The sequence below is a fragment of the Phyllostomus discolor genome, chromosome 2 (genome assembly GCF_004126475.2).
Source record: "Phyllostomus discolor isolate MPI-MPIP mPhyDis1 chromosome 2, mPhyDis1.pri.v3, whole genome shotgun sequence".
Lineage (NCBI taxonomy): Eukaryota > Metazoa > Chordata > Mammalia > Chiroptera > Phyllostomidae > Phyllostomus > Phyllostomus discolor.
This window is the reverse complement of record NC_040904.2, coordinates 172,204,722-172,225,058: the sequence shown is the minus strand read 5'-3', so window position 1 is coordinate 172,225,058 and position 20,337 is coordinate 172,204,722. Positions and strand designations below refer to the sequence as shown.

Below are 20,337 nucleotides of genomic sequence, written 5' to 3'. Positions count from 1 at the left end.
AGGATTTTGTGATTATATTTTCTCCATCTGGATATTTCAGGATAATCTCATTCCAAAGTCCTTAACATAATTATATCTGCAAAGTCCTTTACACAATGTCTCCATGTGTTCCAGAGATTGGGATGTGGACATCTTGGGTGTGGGGATAGAGGGCATTATTCAGCCTACCAAAGTGGTGAGAACCAGGATTCGAATTCAATAAACCTGCTTATGAAACTGCTTCTCTGCTCTTTCCAGCTGCCATACCACCTTCTACATTAGATACATCCTTTATGCTTTAATTGTCTACATCTACCCTTCCAACTAGGATGATCACAGGACATAGAGCATTTGAACCAAATGAGCTCAGATCAAGGAAATTATACAGAATGATGAGGCCTTTAACGATAGAGAAAATAATTGGTCTTATTTGGTTCCTCAGCCTTTTTAAGGAACCTTATATGTGTATGTCTGACTTTAGCAGTTAACCATTTACCGCCAAATGTTAATATAAATTAATATTAAGTATATGCATATACATTTAAATTTAAGTGTTCTCCTATGGCTACTTGGCTACTGTATTAAACAGCACAGCTCTGTAATACCTAACATTCCACCACACTGCTCTTATAGCACTGTAATGCTACTTCTAAAGAAAATTTCTGAAATGAATATTCTAACAAGTCACGTTCCCTTAATTTTTGGTTTCTCTCTTTGTGGGATCAGAGTTAAGGCCTAAAATAATATACATTTTAGAGATATTTTATGTCATTACAAGTATTTTAGATAGAACAAACTCACCATTGAGTTTGGCCAGATACTCTTCCAGTCACCAGAAGCATGATTAATAGTAAAAGGCCTCGGTAGTTCATTTTATCATACTACTTTATTCCTGGACGTACCTTGTGAGAATTTAACTACTAACACAAGCTACTATAATAAAGACTGTGTGAAACCACATTTGAATAGTGGTTTATTATACTGGCAAATTTAACTACATTTCTTTGCAGTTTATGTGAACCCCACCCAAACTTTAACCTGTTTCCCATTTTGATGAGGTCCAATCAGGGGAAAAAGCAAAAACAAAATAATCTTCCTGTGTGGCCTGTTGATATCAAATCTGAAGATTATAATGCATTTCCAGCTACGAACATAAGCAAACAAACTCTCCTACAGATAACTACACCCTTCCTGTTTGGGCCTGAGTTTACTGTGGAGCAGGTTTCGGAAATAGGTTTCTGACAGTGGTGAATTTTATTTATAAAATGTTGGAGGGTGTGGTTCTTCCTTTAACAAAAAATTAATTATTTCCTGTCTAATACCCAACCAGTGCATTTTAAGCAGTCTTTTGAGAAAATTTGAACGTTAGTAGAGGATTACCTTGCTAGACAGTTCTGCTTGTCGACTAATGTACCAAATTTGTCCGTTACAATGAATAATTCAAAAAGTACTTACAATGAAAAAATAAAACACAGTCTTTAAATTCTTGTATTATCATATCTCCAGAATGACAGTTTATAATTTAAATAAATGTATGAACATCTTTTAATATGGTTTTACTTTTGATATGCAAATCTGTAGCACATTTATGTTCTGTAAATATGCTAAATGAAGAATTAGAGTTTAGGTAAAACAGCAGATTTACATTAAAGAATTTGCAGGTTAATTCCCAGTGTAACATTATCCTCATCTAGTACATCTGTTATAAAGAAGCTCATAAAATTTAGGCCACCCACAAAGTGGTCTGATGAGGCCTGTGGTTGGTGTTCAGATGCTGTTATTATGTGGGCTGACTCGTTTGGAGAGGAATTCACCTCCAGTGAGACTGAAGCTTCATGGGCTGACTTTCCTCCACGGGGGCTGCATCCGCTTGACTTGGTGCTGTGTGTTTGTCAGACCAGTTAATGTGCTGTGTTGCTTTGACATCATACATAATATGTGAATGGTATACCATTTCTATGTTGCTTTATTAGGGTAGTATTATCAACTCTGGGTCATGCAAATCTTAGGGTAAACAAATAAATGGGTTGGTTTAAATAGCTGAATTAAGCTTAATTGCTATTACAAGTAAATGTCACCATTATTTAGCAAAATGTGTGTGTGCACACTGAGGTGGAGAAGGCAGCTAAGGGCTTTATATATTTTAATGTCTCTGTCATTTGAAGAACTTATCCTTTTAATTTCCTGGAGGCTTATAAATAGTTTTCAAGAACAAGGACATGAATTTAGTATGAGAGTCAAATTTAAATATTCTTCTTCTAATACCTATTTTTAAGGAATCAAATATTACAGACATTTAGAAAATACAGCAGCAACCACCACATCTAGCAGTGGTCGTTTGAGGAGTAAGCACTATCATAAGCCAAACAATATCTCACATCATTTTTTCTAAAATTTTCTAAATGAACAAATCCTTTTTCAGAGAATAAACATGTTGTTTTTGTTAAATTTAGAAAAGTCAAAATTAAATTAATAGGTTTTAAAAATAAGATAATTTGTATTTCACTGAATTTCATGGAGACTTACCTGTAATTTTTTAAACACATAAATTATAAATAATGAAAAACAGCATAGAAATCTGAAATGCATTTTGTGACAACAAATTAAGGAAATGACATTTCCTTAATAGTGTGAGGAAACAGCAATTTTTGGACAGGAAATAACATTTAATTGCCACTGATAAAATTATATATACATATTAAAGTAAAATAGTAAACTATAAACATTAAGATAGAAAATATATGCACATGATTACATGTAACATGTGTATTTATGTATATACATGTGCACACATGCACAACCATGTGCGTGTGTAACACTGTTTGATCTTAATTCTGCCTTGATGACTTTATAGTTAAATGATTTATAATTTGAAAAGTTTTTTTTCAAATAGATATTTTTGGCATTCTTATACTTGTTTGTTGTATACTAAACAGAATGTTGAATATGTCATCTGGTCATGATTCAAACAAATAATCTGAAGTTAGGGGCTCGGAAACTTATTTCTTCCAAACAAGTAAATGAGTCAAGCCATTAATGTGCCTAGCTACTCTTTGTTCCTAGTTCTTCTCATCACTGGTCTGATGTCCTTTTTCAGACTGTCTTATGCTGACATGTGCCATGCCTAACTTCTGCAGTTAGTAATGCAGTACATCAGTGTTTTTCTCCTCAAACTGTCAGCAGACCTCAAAGATAGAGGTTTACATGTCGTTTTGCAATAGTGACTGCTCAGGGCCAACAGAAGTTCAGCCTTATTACTGTGTCTCCCTTTTAAACATTAGCATCATAATTCTGCCAAGTGAACCAGCTCAGTTGTTGACTAATTATTTGCACTTTTAGCTAACCACAATGTATTTCACCTTCCTAGGTTTACCGGCAAGACTGCGAGACTTTCGGGATGGTTGTGAAAATGCTGATTGAAAAAGATCCTTCATTAGAAAAGTCCATACAGTTTGCATTGAGACAGAATTTACATGAAATAGGTGAGCGGTGTGTTGAAGAACTCAAGCATTTCATTGCAGAGTATGACACCTCTAGTCAAGACTTTGGAGAGCCGTTTTAGAAATTTACTTGCTCAGGCAAAAAAATGTTTCTAGGGTTTTTTTTCCTGGATTGTGCAAATCCTTAATATATGGATTTTTGTATGGAGAGAGGTACCTTATGATAGTTGACCACCTTTCCAATATCAAATAAACATGTAAAAGAATCTTAAGATATTTTAATTAGAATTTTTTTTAACCAGTAGAGCCTCCTAATCCATACTGTGTGTCGTCCGTCCCCCCCCCCCCCCGGCCCCCCTTCTAAAATGATGGGTGAAGTAATGTTTCAAGTCTGGAGAACAGCTTTCTGTACTCACTGATGTTCTGTAGTCTTCCGTAGTACGTGATCATTCGTTTGGTCACACTAGTGTAATTTTTAGAGATGGTTCCATTTAAACATTTAGTTTTTTGCTTTTCATAGTCAGTGATACCTTGTGAAAATGTTAGAATTCTAAGTTGTGATTTTATTGACTTCTTGCTTGCTTATCTTAGGCCTTGTAACTTTTAATATGTTTAAGAATAAGATCCAAAGAAACTGAATACCTTGGTATCTTAGAGAATATTTGCTTTGAGTGTAAATTTTCATTGTGGTAACTAGAGCACTTAGATCTCTTACGAGACACCTCACAATAAAATCTTTTCCAAGTAAATGAACCTAAATTAATCTCTTCTATTAAACTAATCCTAAAACTCTTGTGTGAGCCTTAAACAACATCATATATAGGTAATTTGAAATGAAAGATGAGGGCTATTTTAAAGCTGAGATTTCTTTTAAAATTTCTGATTGAAAGAAAAATTTAGAATGTGAGGGAGTAGTAGAGCTTCATTTTTTCATTGGCCCAAATTCACCATCTCAGGAAGAATGACTGATAACATATCCCTGATTAAACCATTTGCAAATTATGACTTTGTTAGCTTCTTTGTAGTCTAACAACTTCATTGTTTTGCTGCCCTTTTAAGGGGTTTTTAGTCCTTCAAAATTGTTCTTGGAAGCAACAAAGCAGAGGAGGTAGTAAGCCTAGCACAACTACTTTTCACCAAGGAGTCTATTGTAAACAACCCTTCATGAGTGAGCCATCCAAATGACAGGTTAGTTAAGACTCTAACTGGGACGATTAGGATATTCCATTCATTTCCTGATGACTTCCAGCTGCCCAGTGGCATTTAGCCAAAATATGTAATTTTGTGGCATGAGTTAGGAAACCTTAAAAATCGTGTTTGTTATTACTGTCCAATATCACTATCCTCCCATCCTCTTTCCTTTTCCACTCTCTCCTCACTTGAATTCTGGCATCATTTTTTGCTGGCCTTTATTGATAGTATCTTAACAGCTACCCCAGAGTAGATAAAAATTTTATTAAATGTGGAAATAGCAGTATAAATAATTTTAGCAGATCTTTAATAGGTACCTCAAAACATGTATTATGCCATTCCACAAATTTAAAATTGAATTGAAGGTAACAATTTTAATTTCCTATATAGGACCACCTTGATTTTTTTTCCCCATTTAGATATTTTACATAAGCCCAAACTCAACCCCATGTATCATCTCTGTTATTGTTTCCTAATGTGAAAAATGGTTTTGTTTGTTACAACCACTTTAGGGAGACTGAAAGTGCTGATTTTGTTTCTCCCCTGCCCCTGTGTTTTCCTTCTCCTTAAATGTTCTAATTCCAGGATTCTTCTCTTTAGTCAAGGTGTCACGGTTTAAATATAAAACGAGAAAATACCATGGAGGCAAAGAGTTGTTCACTTTTTTTGAAATTCATTATAGAACTTTAACTCACAGATACATTTAATATAGGTTCAAAAGATCATTTTTTCTTCACCCCTTCCCCCAAATTACATTCAGCATTTAAAGCTGTTTATAACTTGCCATCAGCATTATATTCTTGTAGGTTTGTCAGTGTTAAAACTGTGTTTTTTTTTAAGCTTTAAAATCTAATTTTAGGATAGATTAATTCAGATGTGTACCAGAGTGTGTATTTTGCAAAACGTTCTTTATTAAAAAAATTCGTTTGTAAATTATCCATTGTTTTTGAATATTCCCAACTGATGTGATAAAATTTTCATTGTCTTATATAAAGCCTTGATGATCAAAAGGGGAAAGCAGATATATTGTGAAGCTTTTTGTGAATTTTAAAAGTGCGAAATAAAACCAGGTTTAAATAATTATATTGTCTATTTTCTCTTTAACAGGCTAGAAGTGTTCTGCTGAAATGTAAATTTTTATTCCTTTCTACCGCAAACTTATTCCTTAGTGTTCAGTTCAACTGCTCAGCAGGATAAAGTTTGAGAATTGAGACAGTATTACCTTTGGTGTCTTATGGAGTCTTGACACCTGAGAAAGCAGTTAAACATAAGGTCTGGCACACCGTAGTGCTCATTGTGTGATAATGAGCCTGAGTTTCAGAGCAGTGTAGGGTTAAAATCCTACATCTTTATCGTAACCTCTGGAGGGCTCAGGAACCATGTTGTCTTTGTGACCCCCCGTTTCTAGCATAATTTGGAATGTTTTAGATACTTAAATTTGTTGAGGCTTCACAAAGGAAGCAAAATTTGACCCTTGGGTCTTGGAGGAAAATTTATTCAAGCAGAGAAAGGGAGGTATTTGAAGTTCAGGAGGAGGGGACAGTGTAGGGACTGAAGCTGGTTGGTGAAGATTACAGGGACAAATGTAAAAAAAGGTAGGCTGAGAGCAGAATATGAAGGATTTTGAATGCCTTCAACTTTATTCTGCTCTCCTACTTAACAGTGAGGTTTAAAAATATTTCTTTTGTATTTACTCTTGCCAGAAATGTTGATTTCTCCTATACCCTCAGCCACTTCCTAGGCCTGAGCCAGGTCGTAGACCCAGAAGCTCTTGAAGGACAGGGGAGCCAGATCCCCCGAAGAAAGGACTCTGCTACACTGCCAAAATACTGTATAGTGGTTTCAGCCTCATTTCAGAGTTTCCTGCCAGAGATCCTGAAGTCCAAGACTCTGACCATTTTTTGACAAAAACTTTGGAGACAGTGGTCTGGTCATATTCATAGTGGACGGTATTCAGTGTTGTGGTCTCCCAGCCCCCCACGTGGCTCTACTGCTGTAGCACTGCTGAGGCTGGCACTTGGGGCTCCCCACGTTCTGCTTGCCACACCAAGACCACGGTTTGTGGGTTAAGCACAGTACATTTATCACCTCCTTCCTGTAAGTTTTCTTCAGCACACCGATGTTACCCAGTTCAGTGGTAAAAAAAAGGGAGGGGACTAGTAATTAAGGTAGTTAGCAGAATATATTTTCTCCTTTCAAAACCGAGTTATATGACTGCCATATTAGGAGTGTATTTGCTGCGTTTCCCCCTGCAGTTAGGTGTGACCAAGTTAGGCTGAGTTCTTTCCTATGGAATTTGAGTGAAAGTGCTGCTACTTCTGGGCTGGGACCTGTAGGACAGTAGATACTCTTCTTTCATGCTGTCTCTTCTCTCTTCCCAAAAGTAGTAGCAATAGCAGCCCAGCCCTGATAGCGAACAGGATGGAAGGAGCCTGGATCCCTGTGTGACCACATGGAGTGTTACTGAACTATTGCATGAAAGAGGAACCAATGTTTTTATTGTTTAAGCCACATGATTGGTTTCTTGTTATAGCAGCTCACCTTTTCCTCAGATTAATATAAATGATTAATACAAATATTTGAGGCTTACCTCTGCTGAGATTGACCTTGGCTGGCTACACAAGTCCCACATTTCCATTGTAATAAGTGATCTGGTAGTAACAAGGACTGTTTATATTAAAGGCTTTGTCAGTCCATTGAGTTTGTTTCAAGTTGTATTTGAAATGTCACTTGATGAGAACTATCATTAAAGCCTCAAACATTTATACATCAGTAGAGGCAGCTTGATTCTATAGCACACTTTTTTGATCTCTGCTCTCACATATGAATTGTGTTCTAATGATAGACCATTATCACTAAGATTGTATAAGGTTTTAAACCATTTTTCTCATTCATGTGTGTATATATGTGAAATGGTAGTGGTTTATTGGAACATGAACATTCTTTGAGGGCACCAAGGGTTCACTGAGGGGATGAGGCTGGGCAAGCTGCCTGGATAAAGGGAGAGAATCTAATGACTCTCCCCACATCCTCCAAGTGGGAAGAGTGCATCCTTTGTGACCAAACTCTGGAGAAAGACACTGGCCCAGTGTCTGTAGTACCTTCAGGTGGGTTCAGCTCCAGCCAGTTGGGCTCTTCCCCTGGCACCAGATCTGAGATGCCCATTTCTGCCCACACCCTGTGCATGTCTGGTGGGGAAGGTGGGGAAGGCTTCTAAAGCCAGGAGAGGGTCAGCTCCCTGGTGGATGCTGGGGGGGTGTGAGGCTGGGGAGAAGTGAAAGGAGATGCAGTCCATCAGAGTTATAGCTTGCCAGGCTGAAGTGTCTGTTTTTTGCTCAAGCTTTTGATTTCCCTTTCCTCTCCTAAACAGGGTTGAATGTTAGCTGTGTTGTGGGCTCATGCCAACATGGTCTTCTACCACTACTGCCCAAGGATATCACAGTGGACGGTGTTCTGAACACTTCAGGGCTTACTCAGTTGAGAGGTGGTCTTGTGTGAGAACCACCTGTTTTTTACAGCAAAGGAGCAACCCGATCAGATCATCCACCCCAGGGCCCAACAGGAGAGATGAAGCTCTCTCAGCACCTCCTCATCCCCTGGGGCAGCTTGATGGCCTTAGCCTCCATGCCCTGCCCCTGTCCTGCAGTGGGAAGACATCCTTAACTGCTAAGCTGGGGATATAGGGGTGTGGGAGCAGCCCTGCTTTAGCAGGAATTTGCCATTTTAAAAACTTCATATACTGCTACTTCTTTAGAGTACAATCTAATACCATATGGGATATAGCTTAAAATGTTTCAGTTTTAATATAGTAAATATTTTGTAGGATTCTGAGAAGCCCCATGTTCTTCAATTGTTTCACTATCTGAACAAGGTTAGAACCACATTCTAGTGTTTTGAGTCACAAACATTTTCCCATTTTAATAAGCTGATGGGGATTTTATTCTTTTTACATTTAAGGGCAAGAGGTTATAACTTGCCTAGGTAAGGTAGCTGGAAGTGGCAGAGCCAGAGATTTACTCGAATCTTTAAACTCAAGTGTTTTTGGAAAAGTAGGAAAGCTTGGTGGTCCCTTTATCCTCAATTGCTACTCTCTTCCCTACTGGTTCCTATGACTTCTGCTTTGGAGCTATTTTAAAAAACACCTTCGCGATGCATTCATAAGAAGTAGTTGTTAAGGGGCAAGCAGCATATAGGATTACAGCCCCCGTGGCCACAGTGCAGCTCAGGACACAGTTCTAGGTGCTCCACCTGGACCCCTGGTGGATTTAGAGAAAAGCCATTTAAGTGGAACGAACCTGGTAATTCAACTCTACTATTCTAGGAACCAACATTAATTAAATATAGTTAACACCTTTTCAGCTTCGCTTACAACATGTTCAGAGATTCCAGACTAAGATTGCTGCCATTAGCAGCCCTCTGAGATGTAAAAGAAAAACCTTACTTTTCATCCTGGTAACTAGGGAGAAATAACATGAGGGAGGAAGATGACGCTGCCATCTTGAGACTATCTAATGAATGAAGCTAAAGCCAATTTGAAGCATCTGCATTTTGAGGGGGAGATCTTCAAACTTTTTCATGATTCAGTTTAACTTCTTGCCCATTCAGAATCCAATCATTGATATTAAGAAACACCAACTCTAGTTTCCAGCTCCCAGGAGTCATGGTTTTTGGAGGGATCGTCCTTTTTGGGATCCTGGCCAGACAGGTATATTGGTAAAAGAAAGTCAGAAAAGGGAAACAACACTATCCTGACTGGGAAGGTTTTTCTGACCTGAAAAATTCAGTCTCCAAAGAATACTGAAGCTGGAAGTAAGCCGTTGAGATGGTCTGGCACTCTCGTTTTACAGAGGTGGAAACTGGGTCAGAGCACTTGACCTGCTCAAGCTGATGAGAGAGGTGAGAATCCTGGAGTGCAGTATGCTTTGTACCGCTCCAAGGTCAACTTTGTGGTGGATTTATGTAAGCCTAGTAATCATCTTTTCCAATGTCAGCTGCTTGGTTCATTTACATAAAAATGTTGAAACAAGTGTTAGTATTTAAGAGAACTGGGTTCATACTGTTAATGGTACTATGTTGTCTGGAATCAAATGCTTGCCAAGAATGGGCTGCAAGTTACCGCTCAAGCTGGCCTAGCAGCACCTGTACAGCAGTAGAGATGTAGAATTCCCTTTGCAAAAAATTGAGGCTATATAATTGAACAATGAAGTAATTTATGAAACAAACCAACAAAGTTGAGGCTGAAGTTGATCCCTAAAATGGGAATTGTAGTAGGTCTGTTCACAGAGAATTGCCTCTAATCCTGTGACCAAGTCTATATACCAAGCATCTTTTCCTCTGCACTTCATTTTGTGAAAGCCACCCTTAAACATCATTCCCCCAGAAAGGTTCAGGATTGTAAGGCCTTGGCAAACTGTGAGCTCGGAGTTATAAAATTCAGTTTGTTCCTGCTCATTTCTCCTTGGCCCAGTTTACCTGGAAGCCTTCCTAAGGTGAGAGATTGCAGAAAACCCATGCGGACTGTACAGGAACAAGCCTTCTGCTTTTAAATAGGTCCAAAGAATGGCTAGAGAATCTAACCAGACAATTAGTGATTTCCTCTTTTGACTAAAGTAGATTTTCATCAGTGTTACTAACATTGAGTTGATACTCAGGTTCTTAGTAAAATTTTCTCGATCCCATTAATTTTTCTTCTTTGTGTATCAAAAGAATGTCAGGTGTGCTCCTATATGCAGTAATTAGTTGTGCCTCCCCTAGACAGCCCCAAGGTTCGGGGGGATCAGCATCAGGCTTCTGCATTTCTAACTCATGCATGGGAGACTTGCTGATGGCAGGCTCATTTTGTTCAGTGTTTCAGAAATGGCTGAATTAGCTGCTAGGATTTTAAAGCTGGGATAGTTCACAAAAGTTCAAATTCCCAATTTCTCTTTAAAAAATCTGAAGGTCTAGCGACCTGGCTCTCCTTTCCGTGGCAGCAGTCAAGTGTCCATTAGAAAAGAAGCCCAATAAACCAGTGTGTGCCCACACTATGTTCGTAACGCCTGTGCTGAAGTGTTCTGGGCACTCCCGAAACGTGTCCACACCAACACCCCACGTCCCATCATCCAAGGACGACGCCAAGGAGGACGTGTGTGTGCCACACGTGGAAGTCCAGCAGCCACGGGTGCCCACTGCCATGTCACTACCCTTTTAAAAAGGCCCATGATCGTATAAAGTGAAAGCGTTAGACAGCAAATGATAGTGTATCTCCTTTCACTTCTGGAACTTTAACTTGGGAACTAGAAAGCAGAATGTCAAGAATAGCAAGTGCACACACAAAATGAATCATTCTCTTTAACGAGAGCTGAAAAAAGGAGCGCTTGAGAAAATTTTAGAAGGTGCACATTTTATAGACGACAGTAAAGTCTTCGACTGTGGGTCAGGAAAGGCTGTGGATTGTACTGAAAGAAGTGGGCATGCCTCAGCACTCGACTGGGCAGGAAGCCACTGTCAGGACAGGATATAGAAAGACAGAACAATTTCCTACAGGCAAAGGTGTCAGGGAAGGGTGCATTTTCTCTCTCTGTTTAATCTGTATGTAGAACATATATAAAATATTAGGCTAGACTCAGAGGAAGGAGACATGAAAATTGGTGGAAGAAATATAAATAATATATGCAGATGACAGCATGTTACTGGCAGAAAGTAGCAACAACTTGAAAATTCTGACGAAAGTGAAAGAAGAAGGTGCCAAAACAGGACTGCATTTGAACATCAAGAAGATAAAAATCAAGACTACAGAAATATACAGCCTTGAAATGTGAGAAAATGATGATTTTGAAATGTTAGGGATTTTGCTTATCTTGGCTCAGTCATTCACATGGAGACTGCGGCTGAGAAGTCAAGAGAACGCTGAGACTGAAGAGCAGTGGAAGAATTAGGGATTGATCACTGAGAACAAAGATGTGCTATCAGAGACCACGCCTAGGATCATCCACACCTTCACAGTTTCCATTACTAGTACAGATGCAGAAGTTGGACAGTGAAGGAGGCTGGTGAGAAAAGCAACTGATTCATTTTAAAGATAGTGTTAGAGGTCTACAGGTGCCTTAAATGGCCAGAAAGACAAGCAGGTCCTACAGCAAATTAAGCATGAAACATCACTGGTGGCAAAAATGACAAAATTGAAAATGTTCTACTTGGGGAACGTCAAGAGAAGGCAGGGTTCTTTGGAAAAGATATTAATTCTGGAAGAAATAGAAGGCAGCAAGAAAAGACCAAATGTGAGATGGAGCGGTTCCACAAAAGCAGCCATAGATATGAGCTGCTTTGCACAGGAGCTAAGCAGGGCTGTTGAGGACAAGACATTGTGGATATCATTCATTCACAGGGTCCCTGGGAGTTGAAGCCAACTCAATGGCAAGTAACACACACCACAGGAGTTCCTGTTTTCATTTTATCAGTGTCTGTCCACGTGGTCTTAAGCAGAACGTTCCTCAATTTGGTCTGAAGTGAGGAAAATGCAATCCTTAGAATTCTGCTTCACCTATCTAGAGATTAGAGGTGGTTTTAACATCTGATCCCTTAGTGAATGACCACATATATTGCATTCTTGTTAATAACTAAATCTGTGCAGATCTTTCAGTAGTTATGCTTTTCTTGCCAGTTCTTCATAGAATTGCAAGGCAGTCACTTCCCTTTCTTCCTTTTTAGATAAGCTTTAAAGGTTACATTATTATTGTAAATATTTCTGCATTTCCTTAAGCCTTTGGCAATCTAACCCTTATATAAGGAAATGAAAAGGATGAATATGGTGAGAAGCAAAAGAAATTAATCTTGTGAGAATGATTTGAAAACCACTGAGAACAGTGACTTCAGTTTATACCCAGCCTGAGCATACCTGTTTATTATTTGTTACCCATCCTTTATAGCAACTTGTAGCCACAGTCTTTTCTAAAAGGTTGCCCACTCTTTGCAGCATTAGGTTCCGAAAAGGTTTTCAAAATTAAGAAATTTTTTATTATGTGATGATGTAAGACTGTACTGGAATAAGGACTCACATACATTTAGGGTAATTTAATATTATTTCTTTGGAGGAAAACAGTTGATACCCATCAAAATTTTTCATGCATAACCTTTGTGTCAGTAATTATGCTGCTCAGAATAGATATACATGTGCCAGTGCAGGATAAGGCATCTATGAGGGAATTCAAGTCCATCAGCAAGGCCCTGGTTAAGTGAATTACGGTGTATCCCAAAGTGGAGTATCACGAAGTCCTTGAAAGAATGAGGTAGACCTACATGCACTAATGTGAAGTGTCCACATATGAAATGAAAAAGCAAGTCTCAGTGTGTATAGTTTGCTACTGTTCTTAAAAGAGACACATTTATGGAAATATGCTTTAACAGCTGAAGGATACACTAGCAATGGATAACCGGGGTTTCTTCTGGGGAGGGGAATGGAGGGACTGGGGACAAAGGGTAGAGAGGATAAACTCCACTCTTATTTGAACTTTTTTACCGTGTGCATGTATTTCCTCTTCGCTGCTTACATGTTTTTTAATGAGCCAGACTAGGGAACTGATGGTCGCGTTCCAGAGTAAAGAGCTCACACCAGTGGTGTTTCTGAATGGGCTCTGTCTAGCCCAGATACAAAGCCTTGCTATATCCAGGTGATGGGTGGAGGGGACGCTGTCCTCCACTGGTTTACCTGCTGGATTTATGTTGCTCTTCCCAAGGCCTAGCAGCTTTCCCCCATTCTACTGACTACAACTGTGCCTCTGTGCCACAAGTCCCACTTCCCGCCTACTAGGAGAGGCAGGGCCCCTGCAGGAGTCAAATGGTGGTGTGTTGGCAGAAGGACGGCAAGATAAAGTGTGCCTGAACACAGGAGTAAAGTGCAAGTTATCTGGGTATGTTTGCAAACATCTGTGTTCAGAAAGGTAGGTAGTTTAATATTTATCGTTTATTAAATACCTTCTGAAAGGTCCAAAGTACCACTAGGACTTTAGTTAGGACTGAAACGTATGTGCAAGAATGGCACATAACAAAATATCAGCTCATTAGTTCAAATCCAAGATAATTTTCCCTTGAAATAGAACCTCATATTAACTTGAAGTAGTCAGTGGTACAGCATCCTCTAATTTACAGATTTTTAAAAGAAAAACATAATCAGAAGGCCCAGTTTTCAAAATTGCCGCTAAAAGCCAACAAATTAGCTGGAAGGGAGGGATGAAAAGGAATAACCTCTCTTCAAATAATAAATCTGCAAAGTCCTCTGCCACAAAAAAGCAGATCCTTGTAGTTTTGGTCTCTTCCCAAAAGATAATCACCACCTTGCTAAAAATGGGAAAGGCACCCCCCTCCACACACACACCATCCCCAAAGGGGGAAAAAACATCCACCCAAACAGTTTCTACTTGTTTTTACCATATATTCCAGGGGTATATATGGGTTTTTTGTTTGTTTTTACATTTATACAGTTTACATTGCTTGACCCATAAATAACACTGGTAAGATTAATAGGGCCATAGTTTTAAGAGTATTTACATAGCCCCACCATGCATACAGAGCCTTTTTAATATTGAAAAAATAAAAAAAAGAAACTTTCCATCACTAGGCAATATAAATTTGACCATCTAAACTTATAAACCCTGACTAAAATACAAGCAATCATTTCATCCATAAATGCTGTTTCTGGTTCCCTAACAAATCTAGCACTGCAGTGTAACAAACATCTTGCAATTCAGGGATATAAAAATATCAGCTTTAAAATCTGAACTGTACAGTATGTACATTAATATTTGCACCGTTAAATTAGGAATACACTTAAGTCTATGAAATACTACATTATAAATAGCAAAGGTTTTTTTTGTCCCCCCCCCCTCCCAATCTGTATCTGGAGCTAATACAATACAATGTTTACCTGGCTAAAGAGGACTGCAGTGGGGACTGGGTGGCCTCGTGGGATGGGACCCACAATGTTGGCTGGGTCAGTGTGACCACGTGCATGCCGCACAAGACAGACCAATCGGGACCTGCGCCAACCTGGCGAACACGGACGACAAACACTATTGCTTTACAAAGGTGGCTGAAGTTCTCCGTTGTCTAAAATCAACACCCCCGTTCAATCTGCTCGCGACAGTGTCTGTCGGATTCTCTTGCGGACTGGAGACCAAAGCAGCAAAGTAAAACTGTAATGCACCTGACTGGTTGTGGCTACCGGGCACCATCCGGGGAGGGTAAACTGGAGAAATCACTCACACCTCCTCAAAGTTAACCTGACATTGTAAACAGCAGTCGGGGCTCATTTACATGGGCAAAGCACTTTAAGCTATTTTAGCAACTTTCCTATGAAAGAAAAAAAAAGATATGCTTCAAGATGGTTAATGGCTAAGTTTAAACAGGACCTCCACAGCTACTAGGTTAAGAAATAATACAGTTCTTGCCCTTGTGTCCCTTTTTCTTCTTGGATTTGGTTGTTCCCGGGCCAAACTGAGGCGTGGGCAGTGCAGACGCCGGACTAGAAAGGTCGTCTGTGTAGTAGGCATACCTCTGTGGCCGGGGTTGAGGAATCGGCTGTCCCAGAAAATACCCTTCCTCTTCCGAGTCAGAGGAGGAAGAGGAGGAGGAGGAACACCAGGAATCGTCGTCCTCGCCGTAGAGCCCCAGGAACCGCGGCACATCCGGATGACGCAGCGCGTAGTCAGACGCAGCATGGGCGTAGCGCGCGTACAGGTCCGCGTTCTGGACGTAGGCCTGGATCTCCCGGGCGCTCTTATTCTGGATGAATTTCTCGTAGTTTTCAGGGGCGTAAAGCCGCAGGCGGTCCTTGGGGGAGTATTTTCTTTCTGTGACGAGATTCAGGGCGTTGTCGGAGCGCGACTTCCTGCTCCGCCTGCGGCGGTGGTGAGGCCTGGATCCTCTCTCTTCAAAATGGTAGACGCGTCTCCGAGTCCTCTCGCTCATTGGGGGCTGCCGGATCTCCAGGTTGTCGTAGCTTCCGTTGTCAATGACATCATCAGAAAACTTGACCTGCTGCGGCCTGGACTGAGACTTGGACCTTCTGAGCACTGGCAGGTGTACTGGTTTCTCCTCAGGCATGATTTTTTCTGGGCACAGCTCTGAGCTTAGACTCTTTAAGGACTCTGCACTCCTGTGCAGCATGGAAGAGTTCAAAGTCCCCATATTGCTCATTTTCTCACAATCTTCTGCCTCCATTTCCTCAAAGTTTTGCAGAGAATATAATGATGGCCTCGGCTTACTTTCTCCATCCACCGATGCCCCTACAAGGAAAGCCAAAACAAGATGTGATTCTCGATAATCCTAATGTTCTGACAATTATTACAAGGAAGCTACTGAAAGGAAGCATTTCAAAGAAAATTCTCCTAAATTCCAGTATCATGATTAACAACCACGAGGTAAAATCAACATGCACATACATATAGAAAGGAGATACAGATTTTCTTACCAATCCAAGAGGCACAGCCTCTCTTAGGAATCCAGTTGTTTTGGAGCCAAATACTAGTTACAGCACATGGCATGAGCAGCAGCAATTTAAATGCCCTTCATAAAAGTCTCATCATCAATTTATACACATGACATGTTAGAAGCTTCTGCCTCTCAATCTATCAAAGCCAAATCCATCCCTTCCTTTGCATCCACATGACCACCATTATGATCCTTCCCTTACACCTAGACTCGTTTTCCTTATTTTACACCTAGGTGGTGGTCAGTAAGCTGCAGCCCAAAGGCCACATCCCACCCATAGCCTATCTGTGGATAAAGTTTCACTGGGGCACAGCCACACAGATTTGCTTACATATTTTCTTTGGTTACTTTCTAAAGTGGCAGAGTTGAGTAGTTGCAACAGAGAGTGTTTGGCCTGGGAAGCCCTTCTAGCCCTTTACACAAGTTTGCCAACCCCTAACCTAGGCTGTCATCCAGTCTTCTTCCCCTGCAACCTGTATAATAACATGCCAGTTCCAGATTAATCTTACTTTGGAACTTCCCCCCAAACTGATACTGTTCTCCTTTTCAACAGGGCCCAAGCAAGTAAAGATAAATGAATGGGGATGGCTCAGCAGAATGGAAGTGACAATGAGGACCAGTGTGGACTCTTGTCGAGTGGGTACTACTAAAGAACTTCCTACTTTCTAAAGGGAGCCCTGTTTTTTTGCCTGTCTAGTCAAGGAACGTCTGGCAGTAACCCTTTATGTGTACCAAATAGTGTCTATTTCTGATCAGTGTTAAACAGCTAACATAGGACCTGGAAAATAGGAGGTGCTTAAATAATATGGTCTCATCCATTGTTCCTCAACTCTCCTTGGACAAGCCCAACAGAAACTGGGAGAGTTGCTCTCTTATCCTTCCTTATGGCTGCAGCTCCTGGCATAGGGTCCCCTCTGGCAGTGGGCAGCCACTAAAGCCTGTCCTGTCTACATTGCCAGTAATTATCAGCTTTATGAAAGCACTGGATGTCACTTAGTTTGGCTATAAAACTAGCCATGTAACAGCAATATTTTTGTATCCGGAGACTTATTCCAAATGTGAGATTCAGGAGGGCTAGATGCTAGGTTTGATCTTGCCTTTAAAAACCTCTGTAAAGTTAGGCATTTAGCCTCTGGTAATTCAAGTTTCCTCATTTAGAAAATGCAATAATATCCACTGTATACAGCTCAGGTTCATTTTAAGGATGAAATGTGGATAACTGATATGAATGTGCTTTGAAAACATTAAAGTGAAATTATTTTATAATCTGGGTAAAAAATATTCAGCTTTTTTTGAGCTATCTGCTGCCACACGGCAATTCAGAGAAATACAAAAAATGTTATCAGCATAAAGTGTGCAGACTGATTTAATAACTTGAAATTCATACAACACAATTCGAAGAGAACAGTATCTTTCAGACACAGATGCAGACTCCATTACTGAAATAAATCAATACCTATTCAGAAAGGTTATATTAAGGTTATATATATATGCACACACATATGTATATTTGTTTTACTATATAGTGTTTGGCATTTAACAGAAACTCCTTCCTTCCCTTGGTCTACAGTTTTAATTAACATAGCCCCTACTGGTGCTGAGCTGTAATTTTCAGAACAGACTTTTTAGTGACTTTTTTCAAATACTGCATAATATCTAGATTACGTACCTGTGATGTTAGACAAAGCCAAAGAATCCATAGAATCCCGGACACTCTGCTCTGGTTTCAAGTCTGACAAACACTCCAGGGAACCTTCATACCACTGCGTTTGATCATGATTATATCCTGAAGCCCCATGGTCCAGATCCAACTCCTGGAGCCTTCTGCTGCTGGCCGGGCCTGGGTGGCTGCCATAGGCAGAATCTCCCAATCCATCTTGTGACTGTGCCCAATACATATCAGATTGGTATTTTTTACTTGCAAGGTTCTGGTTATTTTGCTTTAACTCAGTCTTATTTTTAACCATGTTATCAGATATCCAATGCTCACTGGCTCGAATATCTATCTCATTGGGCTGCTGCTGAAAGAGGCTTTTATCACCAAACTTGAGGAGGAGCTGAGTCATATAATCTTCATGCTCGGCCCATTCTTCAGGGTCTTCTGGGGTTTCGTGCTCTACTCTGCCTTTCCAAAAGTCTTCATTGACAAAACTTGCTCCCTGCCTGGAGAGACTCAGGTCATCCAATTTCCGAGAAAGGGTGTCATCGGCATTGCCTGAAAGGCCAGGAAACTTATAGTTTAGAGCAGGGGACAACAGGAGAGACTGTCTACACTGATCCGCCGACCGACTGCTCTTGCCCATCCGGACACTTCTTCTGGAGTCTCTTGATCGAGCAGACTGAAAGGCAGAGTCGGAGGAATCGGAGGCATGGACGTCTTCACCGAGACTGCATGTTTTTGAGCAATAAATCTGACCTTGTTTGGGGAGGAAGGGACACCCCAGCAAAGAGGCTTTACACTGGGCACAAGAGAAGCAGGCTTCTGTAGCATGCCAGTGCTGCCCATCGTAGGTCATCTGGGCATGGTCGACACCTGTTTTGAAAAAGTATGGAACAGTAGGCTATAGTTCAACCTTGAAACAAAGGGAGAAGGAAGAAATAGGAAAGGGGGTGATGGAAATGTTCTGTTTCTTGATAGGGTTGTGGGTCACACAAAGTCCATATCTGTGAATTTGCCTACCTGCTAAAATTTATTAACCCCATAATCAATACCTGCAGAGCTTTGAAAGTCATTTGTAGATGTGTGTAGAGTGGAACACTTCTGTCAACTGATATACATGTTCCCAGGTGAGGTCCAGCAAAGTGATGTTTGTTTCAGCTCTCCTCCTTTCAACAAGTAGCATGTTTGAGGTCTATTTAGTGCCATGTTTTCTTCAGATTTTTGTGCTTTTTGTTGGTTTTGCTGTTTAAATGGCCACCACACATAGTGTTGAAGTGCTGTCTAGTGTTCTTAAGTGCAAGAAGGCTGTGATGTGCCTTACAGAAAAAGATGTATGTCAGATAAGCTTCATTCAGGCACAAGTTGTAGTGCTGTTGGCTGTGAGTTCAGTGTTAATGAATCAACAGTACATGTCACCGGGGGCTGGCCAGAACCTATCCCTGTATTTCCCCCTGAGCAATAGCTCACTGTTCAATAATTTGGGTGACTTTATAGAATACAAATCCCTCAAATAACAAGAACTAACTACATGTTTATTTGTCAAAACTCATCAAATTGAAACATTGAAGATCTCTACATTTCACTGTATATAATTCATACCTCAATTAAAAAAAAAAGACCATGGACCATCATAATAGACTGATGGGAACATGACAGAGCAGGCAGGCTGGGTCAGGCACTCACCAATGTGCTCCCCACAGGTTTCACAGTACTCAGCATACAGAGACTCAAAACAGCCGCAGCAGAAAGGGCGGCCGTCCTTCATGATGTACCTCTGCCCTCCGAGGACCGTTTCACACTCAAGGCAGCAAAAGTGTTTCATGTGCCAGTGGCGACCCTCAGCTTCTGTGCACTCATCAGCAAAAATGATCTTTAAAAGGAATATGAAACCGCAGGATGACAGAAAATCATTCTGAGCTATTTTCAAGGCCAAGTCACTTACACAGCTAAGCTTGTTTCTTATAGCTTCAAGCTTTCATCTAACTTGCTTTAGCTATAAAACAAGGGCAGTAACTGAAAATGTTAAAAAAAAGAAACTAAGTGCTTGTTTAAACTTTATAAATGTCTAACCCCTCTGCTGTATACCTGAAACTAATAGAATATTGAATGTCAAGTGTAATTGAAAAGTTTAAAAAAAATTAAACATTTCTCCACTAGGGACAATTAATTTGTCATTATTTGTATCCCCTAATCACATTTTATTGGCATAATCTGGCAAAGAACACATTAACATTGGAATAATTCAATGGCCTGTGCTTTAACAGAAAACTCACACAGACGCCGGTGGAGCTGACAGCTACAGCCGCCTGGGCGCTGGGCTGTGCAGACAACACGGGCATCGTGATTGCTTCGTTCGGCCTGGTTGCCATCTCCAGATTAAAGACTTCATAGTTTTTGGTTTTGGTTTCAAAAAAACATTTCAAATACCACATCATCGAAAAAACTTTAAAAAATAATTTATATAAGTAAAAGCTGAGTGTTCACTGTCATTGATCAAAGACGACTGATCGATGGGAAAAGAAGAATAAATGCACTGAGGTACCCTGGACTGGATCTTGGAATAGAAAAGACACATTAGTCCAGAAACTGGAAATCTAAATA

General features: G+C 40.1%; 2 protein-coding genes and 1 long non-coding RNA gene across 13 annotated transcripts in view; 1 reads left to right on the top strand and 2 right to left on the bottom strand.

Moving 5' to 3' along the window:
- PPHLN1 (periphilin 1) overlaps window positions 1–5,524 on the top strand; it is a 103,424-nt gene extending 97,900 nt beyond the window's left edge. For 7 of the 8 annotated variants that reach the window (XM_028531836.2, XM_028531839.2, XM_028531838.2 and 4 more), the window contains one exon: window positions 3,347–5,523. In XM_028531836.2, coding sequence (XP_028387637.1) covers window positions 3,347–3,541 — 195 coding nt within the window. In that variant the 3' untranslated portion in view covers window positions 3,542–5,523. Of the gene's footprint in view, window positions 1–3,346 lie in introns of all 8 variants that reach the window. The other variant, XM_028531837.2, reaches the window with a different exon arrangement.
- LOC118499101 lies at window positions 5,286–12,444 on the bottom strand. Its single transcript, XR_004901616.1, has 2 exons — window positions 8,628–12,444; window positions 5,286–8,587 (listed from the first exon to the last, which is right to left on the bottom strand). It is a non-coding gene; the product is annotated as an uncharacterized LOC118499101 (long non-coding RNA).
- A 2,023-nt stretch (window positions 12,445–14,467) lies between these two features.
- The window catches only part of PRICKLE1 (prickle planar cell polarity protein 1), a 101,687-nt gene continuing 95,817 nt past the window's right edge, over window positions 14,468–20,337 (bottom strand). For all 4 annotated transcript variants that reach the window (XM_028531761.2, XM_028531762.2, XM_036019161.1 and 1 more), the window contains 3 exons: window positions 19,420–19,606; window positions 17,746–18,609; window positions 14,468–15,871 (listed from right to left, as the gene is read on the bottom strand). In XM_028531761.2, the coding sequence (XP_028387562.1) occupies window positions 15,012–15,871; window positions 17,746–18,609; window positions 19,420–19,606 (1,911 nt within the window). In that variant the 3' untranslated portion in view covers window positions 14,468–15,011. The remainder of the gene's footprint in view (window positions 15,872–17,745; window positions 18,610–19,419; window positions 19,607–20,337) is intronic.